Genomic DNA, 22,217 nt, shown 5'->3' with positions numbered 1-22,217 from the left:
GCGTTCCCAAGCCAGCTGGGAGACAGTCTCTTTAACGTGTCCTCGGTCTTCCCCGTGGCCTCCCACCGGTCGGACGTGCCCTAAATACCTCCCCAGGGAGACGTCCGTGGGGCATCATGACCAGATGCCCAAACCACCTCATCTGTCCATCCATCCATTTTCTATAGTTTATTCCCTTTGGGATCGCAGGGGGTGCTGGTGCCAATCAGCTACAATCGGGCGGAAGGCGGTGTACACCCTGGACAAGTCGCCCCCTCATCTGGCTCCTCCCAAAGTGAAGGAGCAACGGCTCTACTTTGAGCTCCTTCTGAATGACAGAGCTTCTCCCGCTACCTTTTAGAGAGAGCCCCACCACCCGACAAAGGAAAGTAATTATGGCCGCTTGTACCCGTGTTCTTGTCCCCTCGGGCATAACCCAAAGCTCATGACCATAGGTGAGGATGGGAACGTAGATGGACCGGTAAATTGAGAGCTTATCCTTCCGGCAAAACCACAACGGATCGATACAGTGTCCGCATTACCAAAGACGCTGATTTCCTCCCCGACCCGAAGATGGAACTCCACCCTTTTCCGGTCGAAAACCATGGACTCGGACTTGGAGGTGCTGATTCTCATCACAGTCGCTTCACACTGGGCTGCGAACCGATCCAGTGAAACCTGAAGATCCTGGCCAGATGAAGCCATCGCGACCTAATCATCTGCAAAAAGTAGAGACCTAATCTTGCAACCACCAAACCGGATCCCCTTAACGCCTTGACTGCGCCTAGTAATTCTGTCTATAAAAGTGATGAACAGAATTAGTAACAAAGGGCAGCCCCAGCGACTTACTGTTGGCAATGTGTACCAAGCTCTGACACCAATCATACAGGAAATGGACCGCCACAATAAGACAGTCCGTTACCCCATACTCTCTGAGCACTGCCCACATGACTTAGAGGGACACGGTCAATTGCCTTCTCCAAGTCCACTAAGCACATTTAGATTGGTTGGGCAAACTCCCATGCACCCCCAAGAACCTTGCTGAGAGTATAGAGCTGGTCCACAGTTCCACGACCAGGACAAACAACCCACACTGTTCCTCCTGAATCCGAGTTTTGGCTATCCAGCGTAGACCTCATTTGTGGACTAAGGTCTCTGTGGAATGAGGGGAATTCATTTGTGTCCTTAGCACTCTACACACAACACCCCATAATGACAGTGTGAAAACTGTTAGGCTTGCCCCTGACAGTTTGGTTGTGTTTTATTTTTTACTCTGTGTGTGTAGTATTTCCTGTCAGCGTTCTTGTTTTGGTTCTGTTTCCTGTTTGTCCCCCTGAGTGCTGTGTGCCCTCAGCTGTGACTGATTGGCACCTGGCCACACCTGGTGTCAATCAGCCAGTGCTATTTGAACCTGCCTTCCCATCCGTTCTGTGCTGGATTATTGTCATTTCTACTTGTCGATGTCAGTGTAGCTGTATGCGTTAGCGGTAAGCTATATTCTGTAGCTGTTTGTAGCTTGCTGTCTTTTTGTTCCTCGTCTTCCAGTTCCTGTTTTCCTGGCGTCCTGTTTCCTGTTCCTGGTTTTTCATTTTTGAAGATTAAATCATGTTTTCCCGCACACTGCCTGCCGCCTTCTCTGCATCTTGGGGTTCGTCATCAACTCAATGTGACAAAAACGTTAAGAATTTTTCGCAAATGTATTAAGTATAAACAAACTAAGAAATCACATGCACTTAAGTAATTACAGCCTTTGCTATGAAGTTGAAAAGTGAAAAAAAAAAACTTTTTCACATTGTCAGTATGGGGTATCTGCGATGAGTTAGCGACTTGTCCAGGGTGTAAACCGCCTTCCGCACGATTGTAGCTGGGATGGGTACCAGCGCCCCCCGCGACCCCAACGGGAATAAGCGGTAGAAAATGGATGGGAGTATGGGGTATTGTGTGTCGAATTTTGAAGACATAAATGAATGTATTTATTGGAATAAGGCTGTAACAGAACAAAATGTGGAAACAAAGAAGGTTTGTGAATATTTTCCAGATGCACTGTACCCGATATAACTTCACCATCAGCACTGCTTAACCCACAAGCATCACATTTAAAAATAATGACACAACATTTATTTTTACGAACTCACAATTATAGTAATTTGCTATTTTTATTGGTCCTCTCTCACGTTTTATGAGATTGTGTGATGCATAGTTACAGTCCAACTAAGAAGTGTCAACACCCTATTCGAACGTAATATGGTGCAAAGGGGGTTATGACGGGTTGACGACAACCACCAATTAAACTAAGTGTTGTAAAATCTACTGAACAAGTCGCATACTGTACGTTACTCTTCAATGAGTTGAAGAGTAACGTTTTCAAACTGGAAATACAGTGGAACCCGCTTATGTCGACAACCCATTTTTAAACCACTGACTCTTCAAAAATACAGCAACAGCTTTATTTTATAAGGCTATAAAATATCCATCCATCCATTTTCTATTGCTTGTCCCTTTTGTGGTCACGGGGGGGTGCTAGAGCCTATCTCAGCAACAATTGGGCGGAAGGCGGCGTACACCCTGGACAAGTCGCTACCTCATCGCAGGGCCAACACAAATAGACAGACAACATTCACACACAAGAGTAAATTTAGTGTTGCCCGGAGTTTTGTCAAACCACGCAGTCACGGGGAGAACATGCAAACTCCACACAGAAAGATCCCGAGCCCGGGATTGAACTCAGGACTACTCAGCACCTTCGTATTGTGAGGCTGATGCACAAACCCCTGGTTCCACCGTGCTGCCCCAGTATAAAATAGCATATACTAAAAAAAAATAATAAATGAATTGAGTAGGATCTTGTTCACACAAACAACACGCTACTTTTGCAACAATGTTGGACATAAAATGGTGCCGGAACCCGCACTTATAGGTAAAACTAAAAAAATGACGATATCGTGCAACGACATGCACCTGGGGGTGGGATGATTGACCCTAGTGTGTGAATATGAGTGTGGATGTTGTCTATCTGTGTTGGCTCTGTGATGAGGTGGCGACTCGTCTAGGGTGTACCCCGCCTTCCGCCAAAATGCAGCTGGGATAGGCTCCAGCATCCCTGTGACCACGAGAGGGACAAGCGGTAGGAAATGGATGGATATTACATGGCCATAAAACCTTCAAAAGCGTAAAAAACAAAAAACAAAACATGTGTTTTGATATGTTTGATTAAGAGTGAAATATATTGAGAGATTTTAGCCAAAAAAGTAAAAAAATAAAATAAAATAAAATTAAATAAAAAAAAATCCTAAATGTTGTAATTCCCTTCAAAAACTTAAGAACTTGTATGTCCTGTTCGGCTTTGAGGACATCCATCCATCCAGTTTCTACCGCTTATTCCCTTTGAGGTCGCGGGGGGCGCTGGTGCTTATCTCAGCTATAAATGGGCGGAAGGCGCAGTACACTCTGGACAAGTGGCTACCTCATCACAGGCTTTGAGGACAATAACTATCAAATGTAACCAGAGGGTTAAATACTTCAATAATATAAAGGATGCTAACTATGACTATGTTTACATTGCAGGCAAAATTAATATTATTTTATTTCCAGCTGTCTGTAGATGTCTAGAAGTATAATGTAATCTTTATCAGACTACAGACGACAGGCCCCTAATGTGGCCGCTACGTGGCCTTGACGTCACTTGCATCCGCATTTCGATAAAATGAAAACAAAGAAAGTTGAACAGAATTCGTAAATAAACGAGGAAGTTGCAACTACTACTACTACTACTTGGCTACACTTTAAAAACGAGGGTTTTGTCAGGATCTGTTGGTGACGAACCCCAAGAGGCAACGATGGCAGGCGCAGTGAAGGAAAACATGACTTTAATTTTAAAATGCAGGGAAAACAGGAACCAGGAGAGAGGAGACAGGCCACAGTCTACATCAGGGGTCACCAACCATTTTGAAACCAAGAGCTACTTCTTGGGTACTGATTAATGCGAAGGGCTACCAGTTTGATACACACTTAAATAAATTGCCAGAAATAGCCAATTTGCTCAATTTACCTTCTAATAAATAAATCTATATATATAAAAAAATGGGTATTTCTGTCTGTCATTCCGTCGTACATTTTTTTTTCCTTTTACGGAACGTTTTTTGTAGAGAATAAATCATGAAAAAAAAAAAACTTAATTGAACGGTATAAAAGAGGAGAAAACACAAAAAAAATGAAAATTAAATTTTGAAACATAGTTTATCTTCAATTTCGACTCTTTAAAATTCAAAATTCAACCGAAAAAAATGAAGAGAAAAACTAGCTAATTCGAATCTTTTTGAAAAAAATAAAAAAATAAATTATGGAACATCATTAGTAATTTTTCCTGATTAAGATTAATTTTAAAATTTTGATGACATGTTTAAAATAGGTTAAAATCTAATCTGCACTTTGTTAGAATATATAACAAATTGGACCAAGCTATATTTCTAACAAAGACAAATCATTATTTCTTCTAGATTTTCCACAACAAACATTTTAAAAGAAATTCAAAAGACTTTGAAATAACATTTAAATTTGATTGTACAGATTTTCTAGATTTGCCAGAATATTTTTTATTTTATTTTAATCATAAGTTTGAAGAAATATTTCACAAATATTCTTTGTCGAAAAAACAGAAGCTAAAATGAAGAATTAAATTAAAATGTATTTATTATTCTTTACAATAAAAAAAAAACACTTGAACATTGATTTAAATTGTCAGAAAAGAAGAGGAAGGAATATAAAAGGTAAAAAGGTATATGTGTTTAAAAATACTAAAATCATTTTTAAGGTTGCATTTTTTCTCTAAAATTGTCTTTCTGAAAGTTATAAGACGCAAAGTAAAAAAATAAATGAGTTTATTTAAACAAGTGAAGACCAAGTAGTTAAAATATTTTCTTGGATTTTCAAATTCTTTTTGAGTTTTGTCTCTCTTAGACGTAAAAATGTCGAGCAAAGCGAGAACAGCTTGCTAGTAAATAAATGAAATAAAAAAAAAATAGAGGCAGCTCACTGGTAAGTGCTGCTATTTGAGCTATTTTTAGTACAGGCCAGCGGGCTACCTGGTGCCCGCGGGCACCGCGTTGGTGACCCCTGGTCTACATTATACCATCAAGCCCTCACTGGAGGGCGTGACAGGCATAAATAGTAGCCTGATTGGCAATTGCAACCAGGTGTGCCAGGCTGCCAATCAGGGACAGGTGAGGGAAACGAGCGCTCAGGAAATGGAACCAAAATAAAAGCGCTAACAGGAAATAAACACAAACACAGAGGAAAACCCAAACATAACCAAACTGTCAGTGACAAGCCTGACATGTGTTTTTTTTAAATGTGAAAACACATTTAAGTAATATAAAATATGAATGAAAATATAGATTGTAATATATTTGGGAGGGTTCCAATCTTTTTATGGCTGTTAATAAGAGGATACATCGGACACGGACATCACTGTGGTTCTACGATAGCGTTATTTTTCAACTTACTTACGTGAACAACTTACGCAATGTAAGTAACATTTAGGCAAATACGTCACATAGCATACACGTAATTTCCGGTCCTTTAACAATCGCTGTTTCTTAGAAATCAAAACATACATACATCTTAATATATTACTGTGGAGGGAGATGTAGTCAGCACTGCCTGCAGGAAAAAACGTCACCGCCTCTGTCCATGGTGTTGAGGACAGAGCACCATCAGACGGGGGCGTGGCAGTGCTGACGGCGAGACACAGCTGGCAGGTGATTAGATTTCACAGGTGGTATGTGTTAATCTAATCATCTGTTTTCTTTAACAGTAAGCGGCCGGGAGCAGGAAGGGAGAGAGGATACGGACGTGACTGAAAAGTCACATTCTAATAAGAGAGAAAACTTTTGTTGAAAAAACATTATTATGAAAACCTTGTTGAACCTGCACGCTTGGCTCTGGTGCCGTGTCTACAATTACATGTAGCCTATTATTTGCTCACTGTTGACTGGTGATGCACGCCAAATTCAGCCTCTGAAAAAAAGACATTGATAACCAAAAGACCGCTGACCAAACCGGATGTTGTGATGACATGTCCTCTTCAGTCTTTTCCTGCGCATGACACAGCTTGACCAAAGACTGCATAAAAGTCCCAAACAAGTGGCATTGCTGCTTAGAATCCATTCACATTTGAAAAATTCAGATCCCAAATGGATTTGGACTAACTACTGATGTGACCCAAATCTCATGCAAAAAGATCAGATTTGAAACATTTTGGAGTTTTCAGACTGGCAAAAAAAATATCCGATATGTGTCACTTGGGGTAAAAAAAGTCAGATTTGGTGTGCGGCGTGCACGGGGCTTTTGCAATACATTCAACACTCCATCCATCCATTTTCTACTACTTGTCCTTTTCGGGGTGGTGGGGGGTGCTGGAGCCTAACTCAGCTGCATTTGGGCGGAAGGCGGTGTACACCCTGGACTAGTCACCACCTCATCACAGTGTCAACACAGATAGACAGACAACATTCACACTCACATTCACACACTAGGGCCAATTTAGTGTTGCCAATCAACCTATCCCCAAAACCAATCATCAACACACTGTCATACGTACAACCTGCTCGAGTGTTATTGTTGATATTCATAATTTCGGGGTTCGTGAATGCACCTTGATTCCCCTGACTGTGATTGTTGGATAATGAAGAAGTTTTGTGTCGCTGTGGCAAAATGTGTGTGCTGTGTTGGATCTAGTTTAGTCTTTATTTGAAGAGACACTGCACAGAAACATTAAGCTCAAAGACAGATACGTTCTGTACCAGATTATAGCTAAATAGCTCATTTCCATCTGCAGTCCCTGGCTACCTAAATTAAAGGGATACAAAAATCATGCAATAAAATCATACCGTATCACATAATCTAATTAAGAAACGTCATAAAATGCCCTGAGCACACTTGTTACGGTTCAAACACCTGCCGCCTCTCACTCTGCTGTGCGCTCCTGGGCGTCATTCTGCAACCAACACACCTGACGCTGCTGAGTCTCCTGCCTTCATAAGCCGGCGTGTCCTGCATTCCAGTGCCAGAATGTAGCTACTTGTACCTTTACAGTAAGCCTCTCAGGTCACTCGCTTCTTCCTTTCTCATGTGCTTCCTCGCTCTTTGTGTTTCCCCTCCGGCGTGCTCACTGTGTCTTGTCCTGTGTCGTCATCCAGCAACCCTTCGTCATCCCCTGGTTTTGAACTGTGTCTCTTCTCCCTGGATCCCCTCTGGACTCTCTGCTGCCTTCATGGATCTCGAACTCACGCCTGCTTTTGGACCACGACGCCTCGCTCCAGCCCCTGACCCCTTGCCTGTCCCTGGACCTCCGAGCCTGCCTTGCCCTTTCCTGGATTTCTGCACTGATCTCAACACGGACCTTCAACACAACCTTGTTACGGCGCACACGCAGTCTGCGTCTCCCTCCTCTGCGAGAGCACCCGCAGGATGCGCTGACAGCAAGTTGGGACACGCCCCTGCTCGCGCTGGGAGCAGGACGCCCACGCAGCTACAAGCCTGCAGACGATCAGACAATCTGGACACCTGGGACTGATGAGGGTGTGCTGAATAAAGGACCAATGGACCATAGGATCGGCGCTGGAACTTAGTTTTTCGGATGTGCCGTAAGCGACAGGCTGTTTGCTCTATCTTTGTTTCCTCTCCATGGCTTGATTTTGTCCCTCGTCTTCTCCCGTGTTTCAGCAGTGTTTTCCTTCCGTTGCCCTGGATCTCGACTGCCTCCCTCGTTCCTCGACTCCTCGCTCGTCCCTGGACTCTGACGCCTCTCTCTCGCCCCGGATAACCTGCCTGCCCCATGGACTGCCTCGTTCCTCGTATCTCGTTCAACACTTTGGTAACACACACTTCAGTTAAATACACATAGTCTTACACCATACACACTTTTGAGTTTTGTCACACTTCATTTCCTTAGTTTATTAGTTAGCCTTGTTTATTATTGTTATTATATATATATATATATATGTATATATATATATATATATATATATATATATATATATATAAAATAAATAATTTAACATTAAAACCTCTGGTGTCTGTTTGCCGTCACCTCCCCTTAGTCAAGACATAACACACCTGATAACACTCCCCATATCCTTGCTACACATAGTCACACCGTATACATTTGGTTCAATCACACTTCACATATGTTTTTATATTTCAATAAACACGCTGCAAGCTAACGACGTCCCTGCCTCCTTCTCCCACTGTAACGTTACAACACTGTCACATCTTGTTAAGGTTATCAAAACATCTTTTTTTTTAAATCAGTTGGTAACATTACTTGCAAGACATGACATGCACAATATTGCTTTCAAGTATTTGTTGCAGGTTTGTTGAGTCTCTATTCATTCACCTACTCAGTGGGCTAGTGGTTAGAGTGTCCGCCCTGAGATCGGTAGGTTGAGAGTTCAAACCGAGTCATACTAAAGACTACAAAAATGGGACCTATTACCCCCCTGCTTGGCACTTAGCATCAGGGGTTGGAATTGGGGGTTAAATCATCAACAAATGATTCCCGGGCGCGGCCACCGCTGCTGCTCACTGCTCCCCTCACCTCCCAGGGGGTGAGCAAGGGGATGGGTCAAATGCAGAGGACTAATTTCACCACACCTAGTGTGCATGTGACTATCAGAGGTACTTTAACTTTTTTATTTAGCACTGCTACCTATTTATTTATTTATTTTATCCAGTCTGTTATTACCGATGGGCGTTGTTATGGTACAACTAGTTGGTAAATGGAGGAAAAATATGCCAACAAACTATCCCTTTTGTCTCCGGCCAAACTCAAAAGCAAGCAAGCAAGCAATGGGTAGTTATGATTTTCCTTACGTCGACAACCGCTTGTGTCGACAAAAACGGGTTCCCCTGTACAAACATTATTCCTCCATCACTGAGGTGAATGGAAAAACGTGTACGTAACATGCAGCTTCCGCCCAGGATGAATGTTGTAAATGACAATTAAAGAGTATCGAGAGTAAACCCACACATAAAACGAGGAAGATCATGCACACTTCACTCAAAGAGGCTCGAGTTAATAGTAATAATAATAACATTAAAATATATATAATATTACATTGTTTGGGAACAGTTTGTATGCAATAAAAAGACTGTGATACTGATAAGAAGTATTTGCTTCTCACCTCAGCCCATCCATCGAGGGTGTGCAGGTGTACTCCGGGGGGTAATAAGGTGGTGGGGGAATGGGAGGAATAAACTCATCAAAGTCCAGTGTTTGGTGGATGATGGTTCCATGGGGAGTCACACAGTCAGCATTCAGAGCTCGTGTTCGGTGTGGCATAAACTGAAACACATCATTAAACGAGACACGTTGTCATTGCAAAATCTCTTGTTTATTATTTCAAACCTTAAAGTGCCTGCAGCATCTCCCTGCGTTCTTAATGTTTCTTTTGCGCTTTTGCTCTTGGTTCAGTGATCAAGATGCAAGAACATTTCACACATTTTCCCTCTGAGGGGCTGCTATAACAGTAATTCTCAAACTGTGGTAAAGTACACAGGCTCTATCTAGTGGTAAACCCAAATAATCAAATAGTGTTATTTATGTTAAACTGTATGTTATTTTACAGAGGCCAAAAATCCATCCATCCATCCATTTTCTACCGCTTATTCCCTTTGGGGTCGCCGGTGCCTATCTCATCTAAAATCCGGCGGAAGGCGGATTACACCATGGACAAGTTGCCATCTCATCGCAGGAGGCCAAAAATATATTTGTTAAACAAAAAATTGCCTTTTAATAAATATTAGGCCTACTTTGCTACTGTATTTTGATGTTGGTCATTATGTTGGTATTTTTCTCTGAGTTTAGGAACCACTGTGCTATATCTTAACAGTGGATATCAAATCAGACTTTTATAAGTGAGTCTACTCACAATCAGCCCATTTGTTTTATCATCATTTTTTCCCCCGATCAAAGTCAATTTTATTTTTATTGAATCAATTAAGAATAATACAAATTGATTTACAACCACTTCAATAATGTTTTCTAAATATTTTTAAGACATTAGCAGTTAATTTTATGGGGATAAATTAGGGCCAAAAATGTTATACTTGAATGAATAAACTCTAAAATGGAAATATTAAGTTATGTGTTGAATTTTGAAAAACAAACAATATACAGTGGGGCAAAAAAGTATTTAGTCAGCCACCGATTGTGCAAGTTCTCCCACTTAAAATTATGACAGATGTCTGGAATTTACATTATAGGTACACTTCAACTATGAGAGACAGAATGTGAAAAAAAAATCCAGGAATTCACATTGTAGGAATTTTAAATAATTTATTTGTAAATTATGGTGGAAAATAAGTATTTGGTCAACCATTCAAAGCTCTCACTGATGGAAGGAGGTTTTGGCTCAAAATCTCACGATACATGGCCCCATTCATTCTTTCCTTAACACGGATCAATCGTCCTGTCCCCTTAGCAGAAAAACAGCCACAAAGCATGATGTTTCCACCCCCATGATTCACAGTAGTTATGGTGTTCTTGGGATGCAACTCAGTATTATTCTTCCTCCAAACAAACTCAAAAAGTTTATATTTTGGTTTCATCTGACCACATGACATTCTCCCAATCCTCTGCTGTATCATCCATGTATCCATTTTGGTAAAAACTCAACTTGTCGTGATTAGAGGAAGAAGAATACTAAGTTGCATCCTGTACCACCGTGTTGCCCAATTTCGTGAGTCTCCCGGAAAAATCGGGAGGGCTGGCAAGTATGTGAGTCATGCTTTCCCATCTGGCAATCGAATGGTTAGGAGGTTGCCAGGAGAACGGCACATTTTGAACTGTATTGTGCCAAGTGTGAAAGGAGGAATTATGTTGTGGGGTTGTTTTTCAGGAGTTGGGCTTGGCGCCTTAGTTCCAGTGAAAGGAACTTTGAATGCTCCAGTATACCAAAAACATTTTGGACAATTCCATGCTCCCAACGTGCCGAGTGTGAAAGTTGGTGGAGGAGGAATTATGCTGTGGGGTTGTTTTTCAGGAGTCGGGCTTGGCGCCTTAGTTCCAGTGAAAGGAACTTTGAATGCTCCAGTATACCAAAAACATTTTGGACAATTTCATGCTCCCAACTTGCCGAGTGTGAAAGTTGGTGGAGGAGGAATTATGCTGTGGGCTTGTTTTTCAGGAGTTGGGCTCGGCGCCTTAGTTCCAGTGAAAGGAACTTTGAATGCTCCAGTATACCAAAAACATTTTGGACAATTCCTTGCTCCCAACGTGCCGAGTGTGAAAGTTGGTGGAGGAGGAATTATGTTGTGGGGTTGTTTTTCAGGAGTTGGGCTTGGCGCCTTAGTTCCAGTGAAAGGAACTTTGAATGCTCCAGTATACCAAAAACATTTTGGACAATTCCATGCTCCCAATCTTGTGGGAACAGTTTGGAGAGGGCCCCTTCAAGGCAGGTGGCCAAATACCTTTGGCGATATGATGTATCTTCTAACATAAAAATCTTAATCTATGTTTAATAAAATGAGCGACCAAAAATATAAAACTTTTTCCTGATATTCAATCAGATACCTGATATTTCGTCTTATTTCAACGAGCACACCAAATGAATAGTATTAGCAGGTAATTGTCACACCGCGGTGAGGAATGTATTTCTTGGTTTTTCTGTCTTGTGATTTACATGTTTTATTTTGAAAAGCAATTCCTCTTGTTTCAGATCCAGGGCCCTTCCTCTTGTCTCACCAGTCTGACATCATCCCTGACCCTTGATTGTTTCTACCTGTTTCCCATTACCCTCATGTTCCATTTAAGCTCCTGCCTCCCCTTGTTCTGTGCCAGATTCTCTCGAGCTTTCGTGTCTATCTAGCGTCCATGTCCATGTCCATGTTGGTATCCATGCCTTGCTTCTTCCCACGTTTACTTTCTTAGAACAAAAATTCGATTTGCGGTAATTTTGAATTGTACTTTTTCCCTCCTTTGAGCAACCTTTGTTATTCTAACCTTAGTCCAACCTATTCGGTGAGTTTTTGTATTTTTCTAAATTCCGTTTCTTCCTCATAGATTGAGTGATTTTTTGTTTATCCTTATTAAGTATTAAGTTATATCCTTTTTTGTTCTTCCTCTTGTTGGAGCGCTTTGTGTTACTTTTTATAGTAGATACGACTTTAATAATAGATCGTCCTTTTGTTAGTTTTTTCCTCCTACTTTTTGGAATGATTTTAGGTTTATCTTTTTCCGGAATTATTTCCGTGGACCTTTTTGTTATTCATTAAGTGCGTCATACTCTGGCTCCGGAGGTTAAAAAGTGGTTTCAAAATAAAAGCTTTATTAGAACCTCATCTCTGCATCTAAGTCCACTCCTTATTCCAAGTCCTGACAGTAATGCATGTACAGTGTAAGACATTGCTGCACCTTTTTATCCGTGCACTGGAATGATATAACTATTTTTGGCGTGAACAACAAAGGGAGCTTGGCCATGTTAATTTCCCTCCTGGCGTGCGGTATTAAGCAGCTAATAGTTTCATTGCTCCACATAAAATGACAAAAATGGTTCACTCTGAGAATAATGCACTTTTGTGGAACAAATGCAGAGTGTTTAAGCTTCTTTTTTTTTTTAATACCGGGGGATGCCACTGAAAATACAACAGAGTCCTGCGGCAACTGAACTGTCCTTGACTGACTTTTGCAGAAACGTAAAACAATAATATCTTCACAGGCTTGGGACAGAGTTTATGAAGCACATTGTATAATTCCTTTCCAAGTTGATAGGGATCTTCCGAGTCTTTACTTATTCCCCCACTGAAAGAAAAACAAAAACAAAAAAAAGAAGTACCCATTTATTATTGTCTACACTCACCATCTGCAGCACATCGGTGGAGACAATTTGCATGCAGCACATGGCTGTGGCGAGGGCACAGACGATGGTGGAGATGACGTTGAGAGCGCACACGCTGAACAGCAGCTCCTGTGAGAGAGGGGACGTAGTAGAACAACTATTTGGCAATCAGGGACAAAAACTAACACAAATAAGAGGCAATAATTGTGGAGGCCAAAAAAGCTGTGCAAAATAAAACATGGACAATGCAAGCTGTGTGGGGTCAGATTAAACCACACGCACGCACGCACGCACGCACGCACGCACGCACGCCATTAAAGGCCTACTGAAACCCACTATTACCGACCACGCAGTCTGATAGTTTATATATCAATGATGAACTATTCACATTGCAACACATGCCAATACGGCCTTTTTAGTTTACTAAATTGCAATTTTAAATTTCCCGCGAGTTTCTTGTTGAAAACATCGCGGAATGATGACGCATACGCGTGACGTCACGGATTGTTAGGAAATATTAGCGCTGCACGAAACACAGCTAAAAGTCGTCTCTGTTCATGGGATAATTACACAGTATTTTGGACATCTGTGTTGCTGAATCTTTTGCAATTTGTTCATTTAATAATGGAGACTATGAATAAGAATGCTGTTGGTGGAAAGCGGTGTATTACAGCTGCCTTTAGCACCGAGATACAGCCGGTGTTTCTTTGTCTGTTGTGAAGCAGCGAACATGTTTTCTCTACATCAACCAGCATGTTTTTGGATGGGGAAATTGTGATATATATCTTACTAAAGACATCAGTGGATTATTCGTCGTCCTGCAGCAGCTGTGAGCTTGGGTCCTCGGCTTCTCCCTGAGACACTGTGTTCACCGCAGCAATTCGACCTCGAGGTATGTCTTTACAATCTTTACTTTACAATCTTTAAAATCTCACTAAAACACTATTAAAACAATAAGCAGATAAGGGTTCTTCCAGAATTACCCTAGTAAATGTGTCTAGTTACATCTGAAACGCTCACACTGCCGTCGCCCAGAGCCGTCGCTTTTTCTTTCTTTCTATTACTTCATTATCAATATCCTAATTCACGAATCTTTCATCCTCGCTCAAATTAATGGGGAAACTGTCGCTTTCTCGGTCCGAATTGCTCTTACTGCTGGTGGCTCCCATTAAAAACAATGTGAATATGTGTGGAGCCCTGCAGCTCGTGACGTCACACGCACATACTTCCGGTAAAGGCAGGGCTTTTCTATTAGTGACCAAAAGTTGCAAACTTTATTGTGGATGTTCTCTACTAAATCCTTTCAGCAAAAACATGGCAATATCGCGAAATGATCAAGTATGACACATAGAATGGACCTGCTATCCCCGTTTGAATAAGAAAATCTAATTTCAGAAGGCCTTTAATAACTGTACTATATGAATTAATTTCCTGGAGGACAGCCCAGAAAAAGGAACAGCACTTGCATGGAAATTAGCTCTTGGAATAGCACCGAGGACAGACATTTTAATAGCATTTCAAAAAGAGTGAAAAGACTGCATATTAGGAGTGAGAATCTTTGGCCACCTCACAAATCCAAATAGGAGTCAGGGGATACGATTTAATTATAAATCGAATACTGATGCATCTTTAATTCATGTCTATGTTGTCATGATCTGTGGTCCGAATCATGTTTTTGGTTAGGTCATGTCAGTTTTGGACTCCCTTAGTTCCTGTTGTGTGCACTCCTGGGTTTATTTTGGTCGCCATGGGGATTCATTGGGTTCACCTGCCTCTGGTTAGTGGTCCCACGCTCAGCTGCTGTCAACCACTAATCAGAGAGCTATTTATTTACCTTGCTCGCCACGCTCAGTCTGGCGTCATTGTTTGCTGCAAACTGCAGGCACGTAGGTTCATGTCTTGTTTCTATGTTCTTGAGTCCTGCGCTAAGTTTGTACTTTAAGTTCACGTGCGACCTTCGGCTTGCTTTCCGTTTTTTATATGTATGTATGTAAGGTTCCCTCTATGGCTGTTGACGTATGGAGTGTTCTGAATATTACTTATAAAAAGTATTTAATCATAGTTACTCGATACTTAACCGAATAAGTAACTGACGGAATTACTCCTAAATAAATATAATTAATTACCAGGGAAAGTAATTAATGAGTTATTTAAAAAAAAAAAACTTTCAAATATCTGGCGTATGCAGCTTATACATTTTATATGAGAGCAGATTGCGAGTGTGTGCCTTTAAAAGGCGGAGCCTGTTGCCAAGTGACGTCAGATAAGCATTTTACCAATGCTATGTTTGTTAGCTGAGCAGCGGATTTTTGCTAGCACTGAAGGCAGCTCTGTTGAATCCTCCCTCTGCTAAATAGAGACTGAATATGCTTTATATGGCCGTCACATCTTCTTGGCCAGAAACGGGGTATTTTTTGGATTGCAAGCTCGTCACTTCAATCATTGATTCAATGTTTATTATATCCGCGTAGTAATAGTGTGTATTGTGTTCTTTCCTATTTCGAATGCAATCGCGGATAGCATATACCGGTGCACGCATATATATATATATATATATATATATATATATATATATATATATATATATATATATATATACGGGATCTTTCTGTGTGGAGTTTGCATGTTCTCCCCGTGAATGCGTGGGTTCCCTCCGGGTACTCCGGCTTCCTCCCACTTCCAAAGACATGCACCTGGGGATAGGTTGATTGGCAACACTAAATTGGCCCTAGTGTGTGAATGTGAGTGTGAATGTTGTCCGTCTATCTGTGTTGGCCCTGCGATGAGGTGGCGACTTGTCCAGGGTGTACCCCGCCTTCCGCCCGATTGTAACTGAGATAGGCGCCAGCGCCCCCCGCGACCCCAAAAAAAAAGGGAATAAGCGGTAGAAAATGGATGGATATACAGTACATATATATATATATATATATATGTCGTCCCACTGGGTGTGAGTTTTCCTCGCCCTTATGTGGGCCTACCGAGGATGTCGTAGTGGTTTGTGTTGTGGTTTGTGCAGCCCTTTGAGACACTAGTGATTTAGGGCTATATAAGTAAACATTGATTGATTGATTGATATATACATATATATATATGTATATATGTATATATATGTATATATATATATATATATATATATATATATATTTACATATATATAGATGCGTGTATGTATGTATATATACACATATGTATATATATATATGTATATATACGTGTATATAAATATATATATATACACGTGTATATATATATATATATATATGTATATATATATACGTGTATATACATATATATATATATATATATATATATATATATACATATATTTATATACATACATGTGTTTGAATGGGAGTGTGAATTTTGTCTGTCTATCTGTGTTGGCCCTGCAATGAGGTGGCGACTTGTCCAGGGTGTACCCCCCTACCGCCCGAATGCAGCTGAGACAGGCTCCAGACACCCCCTGCGACCCCAAAAGGGTCAAGCAGTAGAAAAAAAAAGAAATATATATATATATATATATATATATATATATATATATATGTATATCTATATGTATATATATATATGTATATATATATATATGTATATATATATATATATATATATATATATATAGATATATCTATATATATATATATATATATATATATATATATATATATATATATATATATATATATATATATATATACATATATATATATATATATACACCATATTTCCTTGAATTGCCGCCGGGGCGCTAATTAATTTAAAACCTCTTCTCACTCCTGCGCTTACCAAATGCATGCGGTAAAAGTAAGCATGCGCTAATTATTTTAAAACCTCTTCTCACTCCGGCACTTACCAAAGGCATGCAGTAAAAATTTGAGTGTGATGGACCTTATATCCTACTGAATAGCTCTTAATCTTCTTCCCTTTATACGATTTCAAATTACCGGTATATAAATCAGCCTCCTTCATTTTGAAAATGATGACAGGGGAAGTGTCACTCGTGACGTCACGAGTTTGACCAGGCGGTAATATTTAGCATGCGCTAATTATTTTGGGAAGCGAGTTTGACCCGGCAGTAATTCAAGGCAGGCGCATACTATATGCCCTGTGGTAATTCAAGGAAGCACCGTATATATATATATATATATATATATAAATATATATTGTGAGGACTCTTCTTCGGCATGGTAATGCCGGTGTGGTTTTCCCGTGGATGCGTCGAAGCAGAACACAGCATAGGTAAGATAAAGGGTATTTATTTAATAACAAAAGGCTATGAACAAAAACATTGGTGTAAAGAGAAAAGGTAAACAAAAGACGCTAGCGTGAAAGCTAGGATAAAACACAAGGAAAACTAAAACTTGGTACAAGGACACAAAAGAGTAAACAAAAACATTCAGCATGAAAGCTGGAAAATAAAGTGGCTTAGCGTGAGAGCTAGCGAGAAAATACATACATGGAATGATGAGAGTCGTCACTGTTACGCGTGGGCAAATTAGGATCCGAGAATGAGTAAACAGAAAAGGTGAGCTTAAATAGGAGGGTGAAAATTAGTAGCAGGTGTGCGGGGCGAGACTAACAGTTGGACTGATGTGTAACCATAGTGATGGACAAAAACCGGAAATAAAGGGGAGAATGAAAAAACAAACATGTAAAGATCCGAGCAGCAGATCGCAACACATGTATATATATATATATATATATATATATATATATATATATATATATATATATATATATATATATATACATATATATATATATATATATATCCATCCATTTACTTTTATCGCTTGTACGTTTCAGTTGATGTTAAAAGCAGTAACTTTTTCATCGTCAAACAAATTCAAGAATAAGGCTTTTTTTTTAGCCATCTGTTGAAATGCTAACTCCAAAAACAATGCTCACAACAAAGCCACATTAATCCCCTCTATATCATTAAAAAAAGCACCATCTTAGCACTGGTCGAAGAATATTGCATGTCAGCTACCAAGAGATCATGACTACCAGCAGCAGGGGCACACCCACACTGAAGTGCCGAAAGCCCAGGGGTGGAGAACGTGACAGCTTCTGGTTAGAGATAACTCAAAACCGATGACTACTTCGGCTCTTAATAAAGGTTTATTGCCCCAATTTCAATCGCTTTTGAATGGGCTATGATCAAGATGATGAATGTGCTTGATCTTTCCTCTTTCCTTAAGCATGCTTCATCCTGAGGAGTCTTTTATTTGGTTATCAATGTTTTATAATCAATCAGGGACCTCAAATAAATGGGAAGGATTGCCATTATCCAATAAAGTCCCAGTAGCCCAGATTGTATGTCATTCCTGTGGACACTACAGTCAAGATAATCTACTAAGATCATGCACCTGCAGTCCAGTGAGACCAGTTATGTCCTGCAGACTAAGATGTTTGTCACTTGGGGTAAGACAAAGGCTGCTGCCATTCTTCACTTCCTCCAAAAGTCATCTTTGACTGGCAAAACTTGAAACATTTTCACTGACTAAAGTCATACTTGCCAACCTTGAGACCTCCCAAGTCGAGAGATGGAGGTTGAGGTGAGGAGGTGTATATATTTTCTATATATATATAATTCGTTCATGTTCATGAATGAGTGTATCCGTTCGGCCACCGTGTTCAATGGAAAAGTCTGATCTACAAAATTTGCAGACAGCATACCCCATCCCCTTCGAGCTGTCCTGGATGAACAGAAATTATTTTTTCCAATCATTTTGGAACTTGCAAGCGTACTTCTTCTTCTTACTCTTCATCGACATGTCTGTTCTTCGTTCTACTGCTTCGTCTCTGTTATATTTTTGGACATTGCTACTTGCTGTAGTTTTGAAGCAATGCAAGATGGGAATCTGGATGTTGCGTGTCAGTGTGTTAACGTGCCGGCTGGAATAAACACACGCTGAGAAATAGCTCCATGCCTGCCTACTTTGTAGGCAATAGATAAACCTATGGATAACGGAGACATATATAATAGTCTCCTTTTCAGGTGAGAGAGGACGCTCAAGGCAGTGCCTTTAAGGCACGCCCCAAATCAGGGAGAAATCCGGGAGAATGGTTGCCCCGGGAGATTTTCGGGAGGGGCACTGAAATTCGTGAGTCTCCCGGGAAAATCGGGAGGGTTGGCAAGTATGACTAAAGTAGATTACACATGTGTTCCCATGTAGAAAATTAGTGTTCTTGAGAAATGTTGAAATAAAGTTATGGTGTGCCTTTACAATGGAACACACGAAGTCGACATATCTGATGAGCTGACTAACATCGACATAAGCCTTTGTCGACATAACCAAAAATGGCCATTGGTTGCTCGTTTAAAGTACTTGTGTTTGGCTAGAGAAATAAGAAGAATAGGAACCGAGGTTTGACAACCTGGTTAGGCTTGTAACACACTTTCATGAAATATCACATTTCAAACTGTCTGAAATGTACGTGCAAACTGCCAACTTTTCTTTTCTAAACTACTGCTACCTGTTTTTGTGTATTCGGGATCTGCATAAGTCCTAAACATGTGAAACTAAACCATGGAGGCATGGCAGTGATAATTATTAAATATTGCCCTCCTTTATACTTCCTCCAAACGAGCCGTTTGAAATTTGCCCCACTTGTGACATTTTTTCCCACTGGTGAAGTCAGCGAACATCTCCATATATGGTTACGTTTTACCTGAAGTGCTATGCACGAGTCCGCCATTGAAGTCTACGGGTCCCCAATTTGACTCGGGGTCAAATTGGGTTAAAAGAATAAGGCAGGGGACCGGGCTATCTTTTGGTATATATATATATATATATATATATACATACATATATAAATCGCAGGGCTAACACGTATAGACGGACAACATTCACACTCACATTCACACATTTCATAAAATATGATCTCGATTATTGTCAATAATTTATTTTGTTAAAGCGGATTATACAGAATTATAGCGAGTACCATCACATCCCTATTATTTACTACTGCAGTATCTTGTAACAGACATTTCAACCACGTTTGACTAAGGTAATATATGCTAACAGCTGAAAACAGTCATTTAATTGATATCTATGTTTGTGCTTAGTAGATTTGCAGCTGTACAGGTAAATGATAAATGGGTTGTACTTATATAGCGTTTTTCTACCTTCAAGGTACTCAAAGCGCTTTGACACTACTTCCACATTTACCCATTCACACACACATTCACACACTGATGGAGGGAGCTGCCATGCAAGGCGCCAACCAGCACCCATCAGGAGCAAGGGTGAAGTGTCTTGCTCAGGACACAACGGACGTGACGAAGTTGGTACTAGGTGGGATTTGAACCAGGGACCCTCTGGTTGCGCACGGCCACTCTCCCACTGCGCCACGCCGTCCCATGGTAACCCCTGCTACAGTCCGTAGTTGGTCTAAGGGCCAAGGTTTTGCTTCTTTTTTGGTACATTTTGTGGTGGTAAAGAACAACTTTTTTCCTCTCAACGTTCTTATGTTTTTTTTTTGCCTGTCGACACAAATATCCTGCAGTAAACAAAGTATAATCGGTGCACTCAATACTATAAGACTTTTATTTCAAGTTAACATTTACTAAACAACTCTTTCAAATGCTAAATTATTATTTGTTTCCTTTAGCTACTTGTATACAACAGTGCTTCTCACCAGTGCTTTGGCAAACGGAGAGAATGTGGAGGAATTGTTTTTTTCCTCAAATATTTTACTTTATTTTTAGTAAAAGTACATTAAAGTGCAGTTTGAATTTGAGGTACCATAAAATAAATGTAATGATTATTTCAGAGACAAAATGATTTTTATCCATAAACTAAAAAATGATTTGAACAAAAACTATTAGTTTATTCTGCCAGTTGAGACTATTATAATAATTCAGTCACAAAGACAGTCTGCTTTTAGCGTAGGATTAAAGTCTCACTGAAGCCGCTGCGCCTCCTCAATGTTGCGTTTCGAATCATTGTTAGTCATATTTATTTATTTATTTATCTATTATTTATTCTGGGCTGCACTTCCAGCTGTGAAAGGGAGAAGAGGCCCAACGCAGATTGAACAATAATTATCTCGTTAGGAGTCTCACTTCCGTGACGGTGGAACGGGAAGTTTTGCACACACGGACACAAACACACACATTCATACAAACACACACACATTCACAGACACACAGGGATCATGGTCAATAAAGATGGATTTTTCCCTGCAGGATAATACTAAGCGTTGTTGCTTCCCTACTGTTTACTACTGCGGTAACTTCTAACAGACGACTTAGCCATGTTTGAGGTAAAAATGCTAAACAGCTGATCACCGGGATCAAACTCAAACTCACTGCGTTAATATATATATATTTATTTATATATATGTATATACAAACGTTTGCACATATATATATGTGTGTGTATGTATATATATATATATATATATATGCATATATATACATACATACATATATATACATATATACATACATATACATATATATACATACATATATATACATATATATATATATATATGCATATATATATATGTATATATATATATATGCATATATATATACACATATATATATATACACACATATATATATATATATATATACACACATACACATACATACATATATATTAGGGTTTACTTTATGTAATTCGATATTTGTCGATACTTTTCTAAATAAAGGAAACCACAAAAAAAATTGCATTATTGGCTTTATTTTAACAAAAAAATCTTAGGGTAGATTAAACATATGTTTCTTAATGCCAATTTGTCCTTAAATAAAGTAGTGAACATACGAGACAACTTGTCTTTTAGTAGTAAGTAAACAAAGGCTCCTACTTTAGCTGCTGACGTATGCAGTAACATATTGTGTCATTTTCCATTCTATTATTTTGTCAAAATTATCAAGGACAAGTGGTAGAAAATTAATTGTTAATCTAATCGATCATTTACTGTTAATATCTGGTTATTTTCTGTTGTAACACGTTCTGTCTACACTTCTGTTCAAATGTAATAATAATTTATTCTTCTGTTGTTAGGATGCTTTACATTAGTTTTGGATGATACCACAATCCGATACCAAGGAGTTACAGGATCATATAATGGTCATAATTTAAGTCCTCATGTGTCCAGGGACATATTACCTGAGTTTATAAACTTAATATACATTTTTTTTTAAATAAAAAAGATCTTATAATGCTTAAAAATATTGATGTAATTATAGTAGTATCGACTAGATGTGCTCCTGTACTTGGTATCATCACAGTGGATGTCAGGTGTAGATCCACCAATGGCGTTTGTTTACATTGTGACACAGCTGAGCTACAGTGTGTAGTGAAGCATATTTAACTATTCCTCGTCCTGCAGAGATGATACTTGTAAGAAACTTACGTTATTTGTCGCCACGGAGACGAGGATTAG

At 39.7% G+C, this 22,217-nt stretch overlaps 1 protein-coding gene across 1 annotated transcript in view; it reads right to left on the bottom strand.

Moving 5' to 3' along the window:
* The window catches only part of fam189a1 (family with sequence similarity 189 member A1), a 310,122-nt gene that overhangs the window by 22,097 nt on the left and 265,808 nt on the right, over nt 1–22,217 (bottom strand). The window contains exons 5-6 of the mRNA XM_061887340.1: nt 12,837–12,944; nt 9,162–9,322 (exon numbers count right to left, since the gene is read on the bottom strand). Of these exons, the coding sequence (XP_061743324.1) occupies nt 9,162–9,322; nt 12,837–12,944 (269 nt within the window). The remainder of the gene's footprint in view (nt 1–9,161; nt 9,323–12,836; nt 12,945–22,217) is intronic.

This window comes from Nerophis ophidion, linkage group LG25 (genome assembly GCF_033978795.1).
Source record: "Nerophis ophidion isolate RoL-2023_Sa linkage group LG25, RoL_Noph_v1.0, whole genome shotgun sequence".
In the NCBI taxonomy this organism is placed as follows: Eukaryota; Metazoa; Chordata; class Actinopteri; order Syngnathiformes; family Syngnathidae; genus Nerophis; species Nerophis ophidion.
This window is presented reverse-complemented; position numbering and strand designations above follow the sequence as displayed.